We start from the raw sequence: 19,665 nt of genomic DNA on the forward strand, positions 1-19,665 counted from the left end.
ACATAATGCATTTTTTTCCACGAAAAAAACGCATCGCTGTAAAATGCAACATGTTCATTAATTTTGCAGATTTTTCATGTTTTTTCCACTATTTAATGCATTGGGAAGCTCCGGGAAAAAACGCATCAAACGCACAAAACATGGAGAAAAAACGCATGCGGATTTCTTGCAGAAAATGTCCGGTTTTGCTCAGGAAAATTCTGCAACAAATTCTGAACGTGTGCACATAGCCTTATGATATCGAAATTATACTGAGAATTGCAGGTTGACATTTCCTACAGATGTCGTCCTGAGTTGAACAGTTTACTTTTCTTTCTGTGATACTTTGTATCTAGTTTTGGGCAAAGTTTTGACAGCGGTTGAGTCATTGTATGAAGGTTAGAATGTACAACCATTACTAAGGGCCTAGCAGTCATTTTCTCCTCCTGGATGTGTCCGTCTGATGTGCGGAGATCATGGCTGTTCTGCTGGGCCCAGCTAATGGCCAGGGACGGATAAGACGTCTGCTTGCAGCTCTTGTTCATATACAGACACAGCTAGAAGTGAACGCCCCATCGCTGTGGCTCTATCTGATCTGACCTCCCCAGCTTCCTTCACACTACTCCCCTATTGGCTCGGTGTCAGGTTGTTTGGTGTGACGAGACAGAATTAAACTTGTGCTCTCCTGGCAGCTGCTGCACTGCAACAAGCTGAGGGGTGACAATGCTGAGGGTTGTAGCTCCACGACAATTCAGGGGAAGCAAAGTGCACGGAGATGAATCAGTTAATGCAATAGGGGCGCATCAATGCACTTCCTGCCTGCTTTGCATATGGATTCTGCACTCAAATTCTAATTGGCATGTTGGACCTCTACAAAAAGGGTATTGTTTTTAATGGGGGACAAGTTCCTATGTGGCCATACCACTGGGTCAGTATTAAAAAAGAAAAAAAAAAATCCCTTTAACCCCTTTGTGATGGCTGCCATGCATGTTTGGCAGCTAATCATTGACTATGGAGCAACTGGTACCATTGAAGGTGTCCAACATGGCAGCATGCGACCTGCAATGGATGCTGAGCTACATAGTAGACCAGTAATTTTACGTTTCACTGTGCAAGTACTGCAGTGTATTGTATAGGTTGTACAATACTTTTACATTGCCTAATGATAGGTCATCATTGTAAAAGTAGTGGACAACCCCTTTAATTTACTGCTCTTGGAATAAAAAATAAAATGAGAAGTGCATGGATGCAACACTTCCCCAGGCTTTCTGCACCTCTCCCCATTTATCAGCGGTTATTTCCTACGTCTCTGGTGCTGCTGTCCTGGTGTGATGGGTTTTCTTCAACTCGGATCTGCTATTGCTTCAGGTACAGTAATCTTGTGATAATGCCCCCGTTTGCCAGGCAGCTGCTGTTGTAAGTGATCATCTTGCAGCCCCCACTCGCTCACCGGCTGTCGGCCACCAGCACAAGTGACTTGTTGCTAGCAGATGTTTTTGGATGTAGGTCACTCTACTCAAATACTCAAACCCCCCTCTCCATGCTGCAACGCCTTCATCTGCAGGATGAAGAGGAGGCGGCTACAGCTTCTGCGATCTCATGGCCACAAATCTACCGAGTGCAACATTACAATCAGATAAATCTGCTTCACGTGCTGCGCTTTAGTAATGCCACTCTGCAGGGTCGGCACTAGTGTTGGAAGTCAACTGACCAACCAGCAGCATAATGGCTACCATGACCGTGCACACATGTATGTTTAGTAGTGATGAGCGAGTATACTCGTTGCTCGGGTTTTCCTGAGCACACTCGGGTGACCTCCGAGTATTTGACTTCTCTGGAGATTTAGTTTTCAGCGCCGCAGCTGAATGATTTACAGGTAATAGCCAGCTTGATTACATGTGGGCATTCCCTAGCAACCTGGCAACTCCCACATGTACTCAGCCTGGCTAGTAGCTGTAAATCATTCAGCTGCCGTGATGAAAACTAAATCTGAGCAGTCATAAATACTCAGAGGTCACCCGAGCAACGAGTACACTCGCTCATCACTAATGTTCAGTTGTCGTTTTATTTTTTTATTACTTTTGAGTTTTATTTTATCTTTATTTTACTGTTTTAGTGCAGATGTTTTATAAAATTATAAATGTTTTACATAAAATGTCCACCAAGACATAATAAAGATCTCTCGAATATTTTTTATTTTTCACTGTAACTAGAACGAACGCCCATACCCCCCCCCCCCCCACCAACTCTGCCAGGCATCACTTGCAGAGCTGAGCCAGATCTGCAGGGTCCCAGCAGCTACATTTTGACTGCAGAGATCTGTAGTGATCACACAAGATCACCGGAAGCATCGGCAGTGATGCCTTTCTTAACCCCTTAAAGACCTCCGATACGCCTTTTAACGGCGGTAGTTAAGGGTACTTAAACCACAGCACCGTTAATTAACAGTGCTGTGGAAAAAGTTTATAGTGCCCCCAGTCTCAGGTTTTTTCTGGGGTCTCGGCTGCCGGGGGTAGCCTGGGTTCTCCTGCTTCTCCCCACGGCCGCTGGCGTCTTCTTCCGGTAAGAAAATTGTGGGCACATGCACAGTGCGCCCACAGAGATCAGCCGGCAACAATAGGAAGATTTTTTATTTTGGTCACATTTATTTCAATTTTACCATTAGGGTTACAGTTGGGCTAAAGTGAGTTGGGCTAAAATTGGGGTTAAAAGTAGGTTGGGGTGTGTTTGGGGGGTTTCCACTGTTTAGGCACATCTGGGGCTCTCCATATGCGACATGGGTTCCGATCTCAATTCCAGCCAATTCTGCATTGAAAAAGTCAAACGGCGCTCCTTCCCTTTTGAGCTCTCCTGTGCGCCCAAACAAGGGTTTACCCCCACATATAGGGTATCGGCGTATTCAGGAGAAATAGCCCAACAAATTTTGGGATTCATTTTCTTTTTACACTTGTGAAAATAAAAAAAAAACTGGTTCTGAAGTAAAATGTTTGAAAAAAAAAGTTAAATGTTCATTTTTTCCTTACACACTGCTTCAGTTCCTGTGAAGCACTTAAAGGGCACCTGTCACCTCATTTTTCCGTATGAGATAAAAATACTGTTAAATAGGGCCTGAGCTGTGCATTACAATAGTGTATTTTGTGGACCCCGATTCCCCACCTATGCTGCCGAAATACATTACCAAAGTAGCCGTTTTCGCCTGTCAATCAGGCTGGTCTGGTCAGATGGGCGTGGTGTCTTCCCCCAGATCTTGCTTAGTTTTCCGTTGGTGGCGTAGTGGTTTGCGCATGCCCAAGTCCAGAATCCACTGCACAAGGGAGGGAAAAGAGCGCGATCTGCGCTATTCCCCTGGTGATCGGTGGGGGCGGCCATCTTCCTGTGGCCGCGCGTGCGCAGATTGAGCGCTCTGCTGCCCGGGGCTTCAGGAAAATGGCCGCGGGATGCCGCGCGTGCGCAGATGGAGATAGAGTTCGCATCTCAGGCCCTATTTAACAGTATTTTTATCTCATACGGAAAAAACGGGGTGACAGATTCCCTTTAATAAACTTATTGAATGTGGTTTTGAGCACCTTGAGGGGTGCAGTTTTTAGAGTAAGTACACACGGCGTTTTTGCTGCATTTTTTTTGCTCTTTTATGCTAATTTTCAGTTGCTTTTTACAGTACCAGCAAAGCCTGAGATTTCAGAAGTCTCATGCACACACATTGGTTTTTTTGTGTGATCAGTATTTTGTGCTTTGCTGCGTTCTTTGGACATAGAGCATGTCACTACTTTCAGCGTTTTTGTTGCATTTTTTTCGGCGTTGTTCACCCATTGACTTGAATGGGTGTTGAAAAAAGGCAGCAAAAACGCAGGTATCATTTTGCTGAAAATTCAAGGACATTAGCATGGACAAAGACAAAAACAGTACCAAATACGCAAATAAAGCACCCTAAACCTGCATTTTTGACGCAGCTTCTTTCCTACAAAGATCAGGTTTTGCTGCAGAAAAAAAGCAGCAAAAACGCCCTGTGTGATCTTACCCTTAGAATGGTGTCACTTTTGGGTATGTTCTGTCATGTACACCCCTCAAAGTGACTTTAAATGTGAGGTGGTCCCTAAAAAAAAAAAATGGTTTTGTAAACGGTTTTAAAAATGGAAAATCGCTGGTCAACTTTTAACCCTTATAACTTCCTAACAAAGATGTAAAGTAGACATGTGGGAAATGTGGTTTAACTATTTTGTGTGACATAACGCTCTGATTTAGGGGCATAAAAATTCAAAGTTTGAAAATGGCAACATTTTTAATTTTTGCCATATTTCCTTTTTTTATAATAAATAAACGCAAATAATATCGAATAAATTTTACCACTAAAATGAAGTACAGTATGTCACAAAGTCTCAGAATCAGCAGGAACTGTTACAGCGTTCCAGAGTTATAACCTCATAAAGTGAGTGGTCAGAATTGTAAAAATTGACCTGGTCATTAAGCTGTAAATTGGCTCCGTCACTAAGGGGTTAATGCCAGTCATGGGTGGCATGGTTTCTGAAAGAAAAAAGTATTTGGTGTCCAGCGCTTTGAGATCTAAGCACTGTTGCTGTTGGAGACATTTTGCATAAATATACAAGTTATAATTTTCATTTATTTTTGCTTTCTTACTAGGTGGCAGAGCTGGTTCTAGACAATTGCCGGTCAAGCAATGGTGAGATCGAGGGCTTAAGCGATAGTTTCAAAGAGCTGGAGTTCCTCAGTATGGCAAACGTAGAGCTCTCCTCTTTGGCAAAACTCCCCTATATGACAAAACTCCGAAAAGTAAGTAATGACTCCTGGGAATCTGTTGTGTAATATTATGGCGTCCATCCTTGGTGGGAGGCAAAATGCATGTATCATCTCATCTATGGCGGCGGCGCAGGGCTGTGTCCTTTACGTCGATATAACTTTTAGGGGTGTTTGGCCCCCCCACCCATCTGGTTATATATTACTCCTCCATTCTGCTTACTGTACCCTGCTTGTTTATACGTCTATGTACTGCGGTCTTTTTAATACAATTTAAATGTAATTTTTTTTTGTTTGTTTCAAATAAAAATTTAAGACTTTCAATATATACTCTGTGGACCATGTTTGGTTTCTAATACTATATTTATGGACAAGCCATGATTACCTGGCCTTTTGTTTGGTAAATTACTGTACCCTGTGTATCAGCCCCTAAAGGGGGGGGGTTCCAGGTGCTGCTCCAATCCTGATCATATCAGTCCCATTGGCTGCAGCTACTGTTTATCCAAAATCCCTTTTATTCTTGGTGTCAATGTCAGCATTTCACTTGTCATAAAAAGTGGGCCTGTCAAAATACAAGAGCTTCAATCGTATCCTGACCTGGACTTTTGTCAGCAGCTTTAGTGGCACAGTTAGATACTATGTTCGAAGGCATCCGATGTGGAACAATGACTAAATAATACAGGTGATATAATAGAAATCATGATAAAAAAATGATATAAAAAAATCAAACAATAGAACTATTGATGTTGGATTAGAAATGTTGTGTTTTAAAAAAAAAAATTTAGGTATAATATGGACACTTTTCAAATATATGAAAATGAAATAATAAAATCATAAACAATACTATAGTACAAGGAAAATTGCATAAAAATAATCATATTAAATACTATGAGATTGTATTAATATAATTTCATTTTCATTAATGTTCCTTATTTTTCTTAGTTGGAGCTCAGCGATAACAGCATTTCTGGAGAGCTTGACGTATTAGCGGAGAGGTGTCCTAATCTCACCTACCTGAACCTGAGTGGTAACAAGATTAAGGATCTGAGCATGGTGGAAGCCCTGGTAAGTTTACAGCCTAGATCTCCCCCAATGCACATTAGATGGCTGTCGGCTCAGCAATCTTGCCCATACACGGGAGCATTCGAATAATGAGCACTCCTGTGTTCTGAGCAAGCTAGTCCAAGACTACTTATTTCCCATAGAGCTAAACGTTCGGCCATTGAAATGTTGAAGTAGTTGGTGGGTCCTCTTCCCTGCCTGGGGCCTCCAGCATAGCCCCACCCGTGCCAACACTGCCAGCTTCCTGCAGTAGTGACAATGCCTCCTCCTGTGACACCACCCCACACATCCAACCACAGCTGCCCACCCACAGCTACATTCGGATTATAAGATGCACCCCCATTTTCCTTCCAGATTAGGGGGAGAAAATTAGTATGTTATCTTAAAAATACAGTAATTCTTCACTAGACGCTATTCATGCCTTTTAGATGTTAACAATTGTGCTGTTGGAAAATCAGAACTCTCAGCATTTCCTGACAACTAGTGGCTTTCATGCAGATGGGGCATATTGGGAGTTGTAGTTACTGATCCTTGGTCAAATTACTGTAGCGCTGGCACAAAAAATGTGCTATTGCAGTCAGCTCCAGTGTACAGGAGGGTGAAAAAGCTTCAGGTCTGGGAGATGGATCACTTTCAGGTAGTATATCGCTTTAAAGCAGTGCAGCAAAGTGCCAATTTATAAACCAGGTTCTAGATAGGTTCTTGATCAGCAGATAAAGGCACGAGGGTCTCAATGTTTTGCAGTTTATAATGAAGTCTTGTTCTTTTCAGACAAACCTTAAAAGCCTGAAGAGCTTGGACCTCTTCAACTGCGAGCTTACCAACCTGGAAGACTACAGAGACAAGATTTTCCGTAAACTTCCTCAGATCACGTACCTGGATGGCTTTGATCAAGAGGACAACGAAGCACCTGACTCTGAAGAAGAGGATGCTGAGGGTTGGTAGTGAAATCCTATGCCCCTGTTCTCCTAGCATTCACCAATATTTTACTTTTTATTCAGTCGTCATGACAGCACTAACGAGAGAGGGGATCCGCCCTTCAGGGACAGGAAACCTACAGAGATAAAAGGGCGGCACCTCTCTCCCGCATCAGTTGGTTTCCTGTCCCTGACAGGGGACCCTGCAGAGGCCTTTGGAAGAAAGGCGAAGAAATTTTGACCCAGGTCCGACTCACCGATCCTGGAGGCGGGATGGCCCCTTCCCCGGTGTTGATCGCGACGCTGGAAGTGCCGCACCACAGAGGGCTGTGGGGGTAGGCAACAGCACGGCAGGAGCAGCCTTCAGGGGGAGTGCTGTCTCCAGGGGTGTCCCATCGCCAGGTACGCGTGAGTATACTGTGGGAGGCCCTCCATTCCCTGGCGTCCCCTCTCACCGACATCGCAGCAGCGGTACTCTTACGGCCGGCACTACACTGGAGCGTCCCCTCTCATCGGCGTCTAAACAACACACACAGCGCGGCAGCGGTACTCTTACTGCCGGCACTGCGCTGGAGCGTTCCCTCTTCACCGGCATCCTAAGCAGCACGAGCGCTGCTTCCAGCGTCCAGGAAGCGTCGCACCGGAGGTGACGCGCATAGGGGGGCGGGGCTTAATTCGGCAGCAGGCAATGACGCTCGGCGCATGCGCAGTGCGTCGCGCTGGGGAAAACATGGCGGCGCTCGTCGGTCTCTTTTGTATAGTCGGCGTGCGGGGATTTTTTGGATATTTCGGGCGGCGCTGCTTCCGGACGAGGATCGTGGTGCCATTGGCGGGGGTCTTGGAAGGGGAGGGGCCTCCCACACACCAGATTGTACCAGGCAGTTCACCGGAATTGGCCGGCTGTCCCCCATCAGGGGGAGGTACCTTTAGGGGGCCGGCTATTTAAGGATTCAATGATGGCTGCTTCATGCTTCATGTCCATTGTTACAATGGAGTCTCAGGAGCAGGACCAGTTGCCTTCTGCGCAGCAGTGTTTAACCCTGGAGAAGCCCCATGCAGCGAACACCCAGCGACGTTCTAGTGGCAGTAGTCGTCCTGGAGGTAAAGCTGATCAATCTGATAAAGCCGGAAAGTCCTCGAGCCGGATGGATATTGCTTCGGTGGAGAGGGTCCCCCCGCAATCTTCGGTACCATTTGGACACTGTAGGGGTAAGTGATCATCGTGAAAGTTCACTTAGTGATTGGTGTCCCTCCTTATTCCCTCTTTTTACATCAGGGAAAAAAGCGGTCCTCTAAATCCAAGCACAAGGAATGTGCAGAATGTGGTATTCCTCTCCCTGACGAATACGTTAAGAGACTATGTGGTCCGTGTATCCAGCGTCTAATAGCGGAAGAAACACCAGATTTCGCTTCTAGTCTAAGACAGATTGTTAGACAGGAGATTAGAAGCTCTACAAGATCTCAATCTCATAGGGGGTCTAAAATAACAGACCCTGGATCCCCAAGTTCACATGAGGATAGTGACTTAGGAGATCTGAAGTCGGAAGTCTCTCTCTCGTCAGTATCCTCCTCAGGTTCTGAATACGAACATTCTTGTTTTTCTTTTGACCGCATAGACCGCCTAGTTAAAGCGGTAAATAATACAATTGGGATTGAGCAGACGACACCAGAGAGATCCATGCAGGATGTCATGTTCCGAGGTCTGGACCGTAAATCCCGCCGATGCTTTCCGGTAGTGGAGAAAGTTAGCGCCCTAATTTCCAGAGAATGGAAAAAACCGGAAAGAAAAGGTTCTCTTCCTCCATCCTTCAAACGGAAGTATCCGTTCGAGGAGTCTGCTTCGGCCACGTGGGATAAAGCCCCGAAGCTTGATGCGGCTGTTGCCAAGGCTTCAAAAAAGTCCTCTCTACCGTTTGAGGATCTTGGTACTTTAAAGGATCCACTGGACAGGAGGGCAGATGTGTTTCTCAAAGGAGCCTGGGAAACTTCAGCAGGGGCTCTCAGACCATCAATCGCTGCCACCTGCACGGCACGGTCTATGATGGTGTGGTTGGATAGCCTGGAGAGTCAGCTGAAGGACAAAACGCCGAGAGATGAAATATTATCCTCCCTCTCTATGATTCAGGGCGCTGCGGCTTACCTTGCTGACGCTTCAGCGGACTCAGTTAAATTGGCGGCTAGGTCGGCCGCGCTCTCTAATTCAGCCCGTAGAGCAATCTGGCTGAAATGTTGGCAAGGAGACATGCAGGCCAGATCCAAATTGTGCAACATCCCGTGTGTGGGAGAACACCTATTCGGTCCGGTTCTGGACGAATTATTAGAAAAAGCGGGAGACAGTAAGAAACGGTTTCCCTACCTCGGTAGGTCTTCTTACAGAAGAGGCACTAATAGGAGGTGGTTTGATCGAACAAGACCAAATAGAGAAAGATCCAGATATGATGCCAACAAAAAGAAAGGTAGAGGCTACATGTTTAGCTCCTTTAGAGACAACAGGAAGCCACAATGACTGGCGGACCGGGTAGGAGGCAGGCTTCTAGCCTTCTATCCGGCATGGCGTACTATATCCAATAGCCCGTGGGTCTTGAACATTGTGGAGTCTGGTTTAAAGTTTGACTTTCGATTCACTCCTGACGACAGGTTTCTGGTAACACCATTGCGTTCCTCCTCCACAGAACAGCTGGCGTTAGAGAGTGAGGTCCAGGAACTCCAACAGAAAGGCGTTTTGGTGGAGGTTCCTGAAATACAGAGGGGTAAAGGATTCTATTCTCCCCTCTTCTTGATTAAGAAGCCAGATAACACTTTTCGCACAATTATAAACCTGAAAGGCCTAAATAGTTTTTTGTGGATCCCGTCATTTAAAATGGAATCGGTCAAGTCTGCAATAAAGTTATTGTTTGGCGGGTGCTTTATGGTCGTCTTGGATCTGAAAGACGCGTATTATCACGTCCCCATACACGTAGATCACCAGTGTTATCTAAGAGTTGCAGTCCTCTTAGGAGAATCAATAAGACACTTCCAATACAGGGCACTCCCCTTTGGTGTTGCGGTGGCCCCTCGGGTATTCACTAAAATAATGGTGGAGGTTATGGCGCATCTTCATGAGCAGGATATTCTCATAGTTCCATATCTCGATGACCTATTAATAATAGGAAACTCCGAATCACACTGCACGTCCCAACTACACAAAGTAATCGCAGCCTTGCAAAGGTTGGGGTGGATAATCAATTTTAAAAAGTCACGGTTGCAGCCTCTAGAGATTCAAGAATTCTTGGGTCTCATATTGGACTCAAGGTTACAAGAATGCCGTCTACCTGACGTTAAGTTGGAAAAGATCCAACGACAGATTCTTGGAGTGATTGCTAATCCAGTTATAACATTGAGGGGAGCAATGTCACTGTTAGGCTCACTCACGTCGTGCATCCCGGCAGTACGATGGGCCCAGTACCACACCAGGGTCCTACAGTGGGAGGTTCTGTACAACACTCGTCGGTTAGAAGGTCACTTGGACAGTTTTCTTTCCTTGTCAATTGCCACTATTCAGTCCTTACGTTGGTGGTTACACGCTCCAAACCTTCGTAAGGGGGTACCCTGGATAAACCACATATCACGAGTATTAACCACAGACGCTAGCCCCACGGGATGGGGGGCGCATATGGGCGAGATGTGGGTCCAGGGGGTTTGGTCACCCTCCGAACAGAGTTTGTCATCTAACCTCAAAGAGTTGTTGGCCGTAGAACGAGCTCTGAGATATTTCCTTATATCCTTACAGGACCATCACGTCAGAATATTCTCAGACAATCAGGTAACGGTAGCTTACGTTAACCACCAAGGGGGAACCCGATCCAGGTCCTTAATGGAGGTATCGGGTCGTATCTTACAGATAGCCGAGAATCATCTACGGTCACTAACATCACTGCACATAAAGGGGAAGCACAACGTTGTAGCCGACTTTCTAAGTCGCAGAAAGCTCGGGCAAGGAGAGTGGGTGCTCAATCAGACCATCTTCGATCAGATCACCCATCGTTGGGGATACCCACAAATAGACCTCTTCGCCAACAAAGAAAACAAAAAATGTCGTCGATTTTGTTCCCTAAATCCCAGAGACAATCCGGTGGCGGTGGACGCTCTCCTGATTCCTTGGCACTTCGAAACAGCCTATGCCTTTCCCCCGTTGAACTTGATCCCGATAGTCCTCAGAAAGATTCGGGAGGACAGAGCTCATGTGATTCTGATAGCGCCATTCTGGCCCAAGAGGCCGTGGTTTCCTTGGTTGAGGAAAATGTCCATTTCTCAACCATGGATTCTCCCAGAACTCCCAGACCTCCTCTCACAGGGTCCGATCTTCCATCCACGAGTGGCCAGTTTACATCTGACGGCGTGGGATTTGAAGGGTCATTATTAAGAAAAAAGGGATTTTCTGAGGGACTTATTAATACCCTATTAAAAAGCAGAAAAAACTCCACTACAAATATTTATGTAAGAATCTGGAGAAAATTCCTTTCAGTCTCAGGATCGGTTATCAGTCAGAAAGCTAGTATTCCAAAGATCTTGGAGTTCCTGCAGAAAGGTCTCGAAATGGGGCTAGCTACAAGCACCCTCAGAGTCCAAGTTTCAGCCTTGGGGGCACTGTATAATTGTGGGTTAGCTAAAAATTATTGGATTGCTCGGTTTATTAAAGCGGCCGCTAGATCAAGACCCATCGTTAAGAATAAATTAGCCCCGTGGGACTTAAACTTAGTCCTCTCAGCGTTAACGGAACCCCCCTTTGAGCCTTTAGAATCTACATCTATAAAGATCCTGTCCTTAAAAACTGCTCTTTTGATTGCTCTTACGTCTGCTAGGAGAGTTAGTGATTTGCAGGCCCTCTCTAGACTAACTCCATATATGCAGATTAGAGAAGATAGAGTAGTATTAAGAACGGATCCCCTCTATCTCCCAAAAGTAGCATCTAGGTTCCACAGACTCCAGGAGATAAATCTCCCTACCTTTTGTCCTAATCCTAAAAACCCAAAGGAACTCAAACTCCATACATTAGATGTCAAAAGATGCCTTCTTAAATATATTTCTTTAACAGATCCCTGGAAAAAAGACAATTCCCTGTTTATATCCTATCAGGGAGTCAAAAAAGGGTTTAGAGTGTCCAAAAACACCTTGAGTAGATGGATTAGGGAGGCAATTTCTCTGGCTTATTCAGCAGGTGGCCTAGAAGTCCCGGAAGGCGTAAAGGCTCATTCCACTCGTGCCATGGCATCTTCCTGGGCAGAGAGATCGGAGGTGTCAATTGAGGACATATGTAAGGCGGCCACATGGTCATCTCCGTCTACTTTCTTGAATCATTATAGATTAGATCTTGGTAGCTCCAATGATCTCACATTTGGTAGAAGGGTGCTGGAAGCAGTAATCCCACCCTAATACTCTTTTCTCTGTAATTCTCTCGTTAGTGCTGTCATGACGACTGAATAAATACTCAAGCTACTTACCAGGTAGCGGTGTTTTTCAGGAGTCCATGACAGCACTCCTATATTCCCTCCCTTTCTACTGGTATGGTTTTCTTCACGATAAGTATATTCTCATGTAGGTTAATTTTCTACAAAATTTAGTCACAAGGTGAAATGTGTTAAGATATTTATGTGTTACTAATCAATGGAGGTCCTCTCATGCTCTGTAATCCAACTGATGCGGGAGAGAGGTGCCGCCCTTTTATCTCTGTAGGTTTCCTGTCCCTGAAGGGCGGATCCCCTCTCTCGTTAGTGCTGTCATGGACTCCTGAAAAACACCGCTACCTGGTAAGTAGCTTGAGTATTTTTTTTTTCTTTTGTCTCGGTTCTGAATTAGTTTGTTCCCCCACATATTGCAGAAGTATTTAATGTATTCAAAAGGCACTGCATAGATATATATATATTTATCTATTTCTTTTCAGCACCGATCGAGGATATCTTGCATTCACTTCATTTTCCTTTTATGTTTTGCAGAGTGTGAGGAATGTGAGTATCCAGAGGATGAAGATGATGAACCCGGTCCTCCTGGAGAGTACGAAGAGGAGGAGGAAGAGGGCGAGTCTGATCTAGGAGAGGATGAGGAAGAAGTTGGCCTCTCCTACCTGATGAAGGAAGAAATACACGTAAGCTGTGCATCTGACTAAAAGCAGATACAGTATGTGTGTATGTGTATATATATATAGTGTATGTATGTGTATATATAGTGTATGTATATATATATATATAGTGTATGTATGTGTGTATATATAGTGTGTGTGTGTGTGTATATATAGAGTGTGTGTGTATATGTATATACACACATACACACATACATATATACATATATATATATATATTCTCTCTCAATCATATCTGAGACATGTTGAACTCCATTCACATCTGAATTTTTTTTTTACATATTTCTACTTGGCTCCAATGACTGTTTGCCTTATTTTCCAGTTATTTCTGCATTATTTTACCCACTTTTTTTGGAATGAGTACTCTGATGCAGATGCAAATACACTGCTCAAAAAAAAAAAATAAATAACTTACCGTGTTTTTCAGACTTTAAGATGCACTCCAAATTTTGAGGTGGGGATGAAAGCAAAAAAAGGATTTTTATAAGATGAGGGGGGGGGGGGGGTGATATTATTGTCCAAATTTAAGGTGTCTTACCTGAGAGCTGGCGGTGGTACAGTGGGGTCACAGAAGGCAGGCTTCCTTCCTCACGAAGTCGGCTGTGGCAGAAGTGGGGCAGTGCTGCAGTCCCAGGTGTGATTCTGCGGGTCCGGTGACGGTGGTGAGGCAGAGCTGGAGCAGGGTCCCATCCTCAGGATGTCGGTTGTGGAAGAAGTGAGGCAATGCTGCGGTGGTGGGCGGTGCAGAGTGCACCTGAGCAGGGGCCCTTAAGGTTGCCGGTGGCAAAAATGTGGTGGCACCACTGCCCAGTGTCCACGGTGAGCAGACTACATCACCAGTTTCCCTGGCAAATGCGCAGATTGAGATCTCGGTGGCCATTTTCCTGAAGCTGAGATTTCAATCAGCTTCCCACGGCTTCAGGAAGATGGACGCAGGGAAACCGGTGATGCAGTCTGCTCCCTGCCATTTTCCCCTCAAATTTTTTTTTTGGGAAAGTGCATCTTATAGTCCGAAAAATACAGTAAACACTACGCAACTACAAGTCAGTCACACTTCTGTGAAATCAACCTGTCCAGTTATGAAGCAACACTGATGGTGAATCAATTTCTCCTGCTGTTGTGCAAATGGAACAGACAACAGGCCGAAATAACAAGCAATTAGCAAGGCAACCCCTATAAAGGAGTGGTTCTGCAAGGGGTGACCAAACCAATTCTCGATTCTCATCCTTATTGGCTGTTTTGGTCACTTTGCATTTTGTCATTGCTCTCACCCCTAAAGGTACAGTAGCATGAAAGTGTCTACAACCCACAGAAGTTGCTCAAGTAGTGCAGCTCATCCAAGATGGCACATTATTGTGAGCTGTGGCAAGAAGGGTAACTGTCATGTCAGCACAGTGTCCAAAGCACGGAGCAGATGCGAGGAGACGTGAAGAGCAGCAACCAACCAGCATGACCGCGATCTTTCTCCTACGCCTCATTGGGGGACACAGGACCATGGGTGTTATGCTGCTTGCCACTAGGACACTAAGTAAACAGTTAACTCCTCATCTGCAGTATACACCCCTTGACTGGCCAGTAACAACTCAGTTCTTGCTTAGTGTCTGTAGGAGGCAGTTGGGTCTGTTCTCGGACCCCAAAGTTTATTTTATTTTTAATTTTCTGTAAATTTTTATTTTTTAATTAACAAAGTGAAGGGGGCGACGGATCCTTTCAGGGTCCGCTCTCCCCCGAACCATCAACAGGCGAGCACGGCGAGTATACCTCCCCGTACCTCTCCTGCGACGTTTGGGGCACGCCTAATCTACACTAGGGCGACGGTTCCTATACGGTCCCGATCTCCCCCCTATAAGATGGCGAGCACTGAGAGTATACCTCTCACGTGCATCTCCCGGGCTCCACCGCACTCAAGCCCTCACCTTTGGCGTCTCGTAGTCCCCACAGTAGCCGTAAGCCCCCTGCGGCAGGCACATCCATAAGTCCCCTGCGGCAGGCACAGCTGTAAGTCCCCTAAGAAGGCAAGCACACTTCAGGATGCTCTCCATCCCCGACACAGGGAGGATCGATTGAGCTGGAGGTGGTTCCTCCTCGGTGAGTACTATTCCTCACGCTGCCGGCGTGGGAAGATGCGGTCCAGATCCCTGGGGAGAGGTACCACTGGCTAGATGCCAGCGGCGATCGTTAGGCGCGGCGTCTCGGCCGCCGGCGCGCTTCGCCGGCCGGCTCTACTAATTTAGTCCCCGGCTACTCCAGCCGGACTAGGCCGCAGTTCAAAAATCCCACTCACCGCTGGAGCCCCGCCCACTGCTCAGGCGCTTCTCGCTCTGAACGAGAAGAGCCCTGCCAAACTTGGGCGCCATTTTGGGACTCCACTGCTGCATGGAAATACAGCCGAAAACGCTACTTCCCTCTCTTCCTCCCTGGGGACACCAGCTCAGGACCGTGGGTAAGCTGCTCCACTGCATAGGGAAAAGCTTAACCCCTTCTCTGCACCCATAGCTCTGCTATTGCCGTTTATCGGAGAATAGACATTCACTATGTCTCAATCTAAGGAGGCAAAACGGGGCAATAAAAAGCAGTGTTTTTTACTTCATGTGCCACTTGCAATTCTGCGTTGCCACGTGCCCACAATACCCCATTGTGCTAGAACTGTGACCTGGTCTGTGCGCAGCCGCCTCCTGCCGCCACCCCCAATGTCTCCACCGACCCCGCCGAGCCTAACCCTCCTGAGTGGGCCACGTCCTTGTCACGCTCTATGGATTCCTTGGTCAAGGCATTGGACTCTTTCCGAGGGTCCTCCTTAAGCCAGAACTCACCTCCGTGGGCTGCGACGGAATCTGGCGCCGGCGCGGGGCTGTCCGACCACAGGGGGCGTACCGTACTACGGGAATCTTGGGGTGCCCGAAAAAGGACCCTTCCCTCATCTCCCGTCCAGGCTCGAGCTTCAGTATTTGTCAGCTCATCTTCTCACTTCCCTGGGGGTCACAGCGTACATGACAATGCGAGTCGGAGGAATCTTTAACCCAAGACTCCTCTATCGGTCAGGAGACTCTTGACTCCTCCCTTATTGAGGCAGTCAACAAAACACTAATGGTGGACGAGGAATCGGTATCCACTCAGGAACACGTCGTCTTTTAAAAAGTCTAAACCTGTTCAAAGGACATTTGCTAATCACCCTGAGTTTCAGGACATTGTCCAAAAGCACAGGGAACACCCGGAGAAGCGATTTGCAGCTCAAAAAGCCACGGAAGCTTAATATCCTTTCTCCAAGGATCTGAGGAAGGAGTTGCTTCTCTCTCCCTCTGTGGATCCTGCCGTGTCGTGACTCGCATCCAAAACTGTTTTATCTCTGTCCGACGGTTCATCAGTCAAAAATCCTTCTGACCGTCAAATTGACTACCTGGCTCGCTCTGTCTTTGAGGTCTCAGGAGCAGCTCTCCTTCCATCTTTTGCTGCTACCTGGGTGGCTAAGGGTACCGTCACACATTGAAATTTTCATCGCTGCGACGGCACGATTCGTGACGTCGCAGCGTCGTATAATCATCGCTCCAGCGTCGTAGACTGCGGTCACACGTTGCAATCACGGCGCTGGAGCGATGCCGAAGTCCCCGGGTAACCAGGGTAAACATCGGGTAACTAAGCGCAGGGCCGCGCTTAGTAACCCGATGTTTACCCTGGTTACCAGCGTAAACGTAAAAAAACAAACAGTACATACTCACCCGTCGGTGTCCTTCAGGTCCCTTTGCCGTCTGCTTCCTGCTCTGAGTGCAGCCGTACAGTGAGAGCAGAGCGCAGCACCGCTGCGCTCTGCTCTCACTTTCCGGCCGGCACTCAGAGCAGGAAGCAGACTGCAAGGGACCTGAAGGACACCGACGGGTGAGTATGTACGGTTTGTTTTTTTACGTTTACGCTTGTAACCAGGGTAAACATCGGGTTACTAAGCGCGGCCCTGCGCTTAGTTACCCGATGTTTACCCTGGTTACAAGCGAAGACATCGCTGGATCGCTGTCACACACAACGATCCAGCGATGTCAGCGGGTGATCAAGCGACGAAAGAAAGTTCCAAACGATCTGCTACGACGTACGATTCTCAGCAGGATCCCTGATCGCTGCTGCGTGTCAGACACTGCGATATCGTAACGATATCGCTAGAACGTCACGAATCATAACGTCGTAGCGATGGAAATTTCAATGTGTGACGGTACCCTAAGACAATGGTTGCCTGGCCAGAGGTGTTAACCTCTACCGTCCACGGCAGTAATCTTCCCCCAGAGGCGGCTAGACTAGCTAATCAGATAGCTCAGGCCGGAGATTTCGTAGTTAACGCTTCCATAGATGCGGCTAATTGCGCAGCGCAAGCGGCTGCAAACGCAATCTTCATCAGGAGGGCCTTATGGCTCCGTGATTGGCGAGCAGATTCTGCTTCTAAAAAGTCGCTGACTTCTTTCTTACCAAGCGGGTCGTTTATTTGGGGAGAAACTAGATCAAATCATTTCTGACTCTACCGGAGGGAAGAGTAAATTTCTTCACCAGCAAAAACCTGCCCGGCCTTTTCGGAATCAACAGCCATTTCTATTCCGGTCCTTTCGGAACTCAAGTTGGTCCTCCCCTTCCCCTGGTTCAGGACGGCGGGAAAACAGAAATCCTCAGGTCTCATACAGACCAAACCATTCTTGGAAACGCAGACCGAGACCTTTGGGCCCTAAGCAATCCGCATCCCTTAAACCTTCTACACAATGACTCGTTGTCGTGTCCGGCGGACACCGACAAAGTAGGCGGACGCCTTCTTTCCTTCCGTCAAAATTGGCTCTCGGTCGTTCACGACAAGTGGGTCAGACAGCTCGTGTCTTCCGGATACAAAATAGTTTTCTTCCATTCCTCCCCCCCCCCCCCCCCCCCCCCTCCGCGCTTCTTCCAGTCTTCTCCCCCCAAAGCAAGGGCATCACGTCTTCTTCAAGCCGTACAGGCCCTTCAAAGGGACGGTGTCATCGTTCCGGGACCAAAGGTTCAAGGGGTTTTACTCCGACCTTTTTGTGGTCCCAAACAAGGACGGGGCCTTACGGCCAATACTGGACCTCAAACTGCTAAACAAGTTTGTACGGGTCCAACACTTCAGGATGGACTCGCTCCGTTCTGTTGTCACGTCCCTGGAAAAAGGAGAGTTCCTTGCATCCATAGACATCAAGGATGCTTATCTACATGTTCCAATTTTCCCCTCTCATCGGCAGTTCCTGCGCTTCGCAGTCCAAGAAGAACACTTCCAGTTTGTGGCCTTGCCCTTCGGACTCGCCACTGCCCCCAATCTTCACGAAGGTCATGGCGGCTGTCATGGCCATTCTTCACACTTGTGGAGTGGTAGTCCTTCCGTATCTGGACGACCTTTTAATCAAGGGTCTGTCTCATTCTGCCTGCGAAGAGTCTAAGTATCACCGTGGATTCTCTTTCTCGCCTGGGTTGGAAAATCAAATTTGAGAAATCATCTCCAGTGCCGGCTCAGCAAATCTGCTTCCTGGGCATGATCTTGGACTCTTCCTGCGGGTTAGTCATTCTCCCTCCAGAGAAGGTCTTGCCCTTACAACAGGGAGCGCGCAAGCTCTCCCGTCCAGTCCCTCCATTTGCTTTGCTATGCGCATACTCGGGAAAATGGTTGCTGCGATGGAAGCCGTTCCGTTTGCGCAGTTCCATCTCCATCCCCTGCAACAGGCGCTGCTCTCAGTCTGGGACAGGAGTCCTTTTTCCCTCGACCATCGTTTTCGCCTCTCCCCACAGGTCAGGCAGACCCTCAGATGGTGGACGCTACAGTCCTCCCTGAACCAAGGGAAGTCTTTTCTCCCAGTACGCTGGTTAGTGGTGACAACCGATGCCAGCCTTTTGGGCTAGGGCGCAGTTTTCAATCACCACACGGCACAAAGTCGTTGGTCCACAAGAGTCGCGTCTTCCAATCAATATCTTGGAGATTCGAGCGATCAAGCTTGCCTTACACAACTTTCACCATCTCCTCGCAGGCCATCCCATCAGAATCCAATCCGACAACGCCACGGCAGTGGCGTATATCAACCGACAAGGGGGAACCCGCAGCAGGGCAGCCATGCTAGAAGTCTCCCACATCCTGCGCTGGGCCGAGACCAATCACTCGCTCATCCGGCGATCCACATACCGGGTGTGGAGAATTGGGAAGCGGACTTCCTCAGTCGCCAAGGTCTTGCCTTGGGCGAGTGGTCCCTCCATCCGGAAGTCTTCCAGCAGATTTGTCTTCGCTGGGGGACGCCGGATGTGGATCTCATGGCCTTGAGGCTCAACAACCAGGTTCCCCAGTTCATTGCTTGATCCTGCGATCCTTGCGCCATCGGGGCAGATGCTCTGGTCCTGTCGTGGCATCGGTTCCAGCTGCCATATTTCCGCCTCTTCCTCTGCTCCCAAGAGTCATCAAAAAGATCAGGGCAGAGGCGAGACTGGTGATCCTCGTCGTGCCGAGCATGGTAAGCGGAACTCGTCCAAATGGTCGCAGATGTCCCGTGGCGGCTTCCAGATCGCACGGATCTTCTCTTACAGGGCCCCGGAGTTCTGGTGGCAAATGGGGCCCTGTCTTTGACGACGTGGCCGTTGAATCCTGGATTTTTGCCCAAGCCGGATTCTCTCCAAGGGTTTTTTCTACCATGATTCACGTGAGGAAACCCGTATCCATGCGCATTTATCGCACCTGGCGCATTTTCTTCTAATGTTGCAATGCCCATGGACGTTCTCCTCTGGTGTTTTCCATTCTGGAGTTTCTCCAATCAGGTTTAGAGTCAGGCCTTGCTCTAAGCTCGCTTAAAGGACAAGTGTCCGCATAGAATGTAAGTC

General features: G+C 47.5%; 1 protein-coding gene across 2 annotated transcripts in view; it reads left to right on the forward strand.

The window, feature by feature from the left end:
* ANP32E (acidic nuclear phosphoprotein 32 family member E) overlaps positions 1 to 19,665 on the forward strand; it is a 39,800-nt gene that overhangs the window by 14,166 nt on the left and 5,969 nt on the right. For both annotated transcript variants that reach the window (XM_077258942.1, XM_077258950.1), the window contains exons 2-5: positions 4,618 to 4,767; positions 5,674 to 5,796; positions 6,565 to 6,730; positions 12,683 to 12,831. In XM_077258942.1, coding sequence (XP_077115057.1) covers positions 4,618 to 4,767; positions 5,674 to 5,796; positions 6,565 to 6,730; positions 12,683 to 12,831 — 588 coding nt within the window. The remainder of the gene's footprint in view (positions 1 to 4,617; positions 4,768 to 5,673; positions 5,797 to 6,564; positions 6,731 to 12,682; positions 12,832 to 19,665) is intronic.

This window comes from Ranitomeya variabilis, chromosome 1 (genome assembly GCF_051348905.1).
Source record: "Ranitomeya variabilis isolate aRanVar5 chromosome 1, aRanVar5.hap1, whole genome shotgun sequence".
Classification (NCBI taxonomy): Eukaryota; Metazoa; Chordata; class Amphibia; order Anura; family Dendrobatidae; genus Ranitomeya; species Ranitomeya variabilis.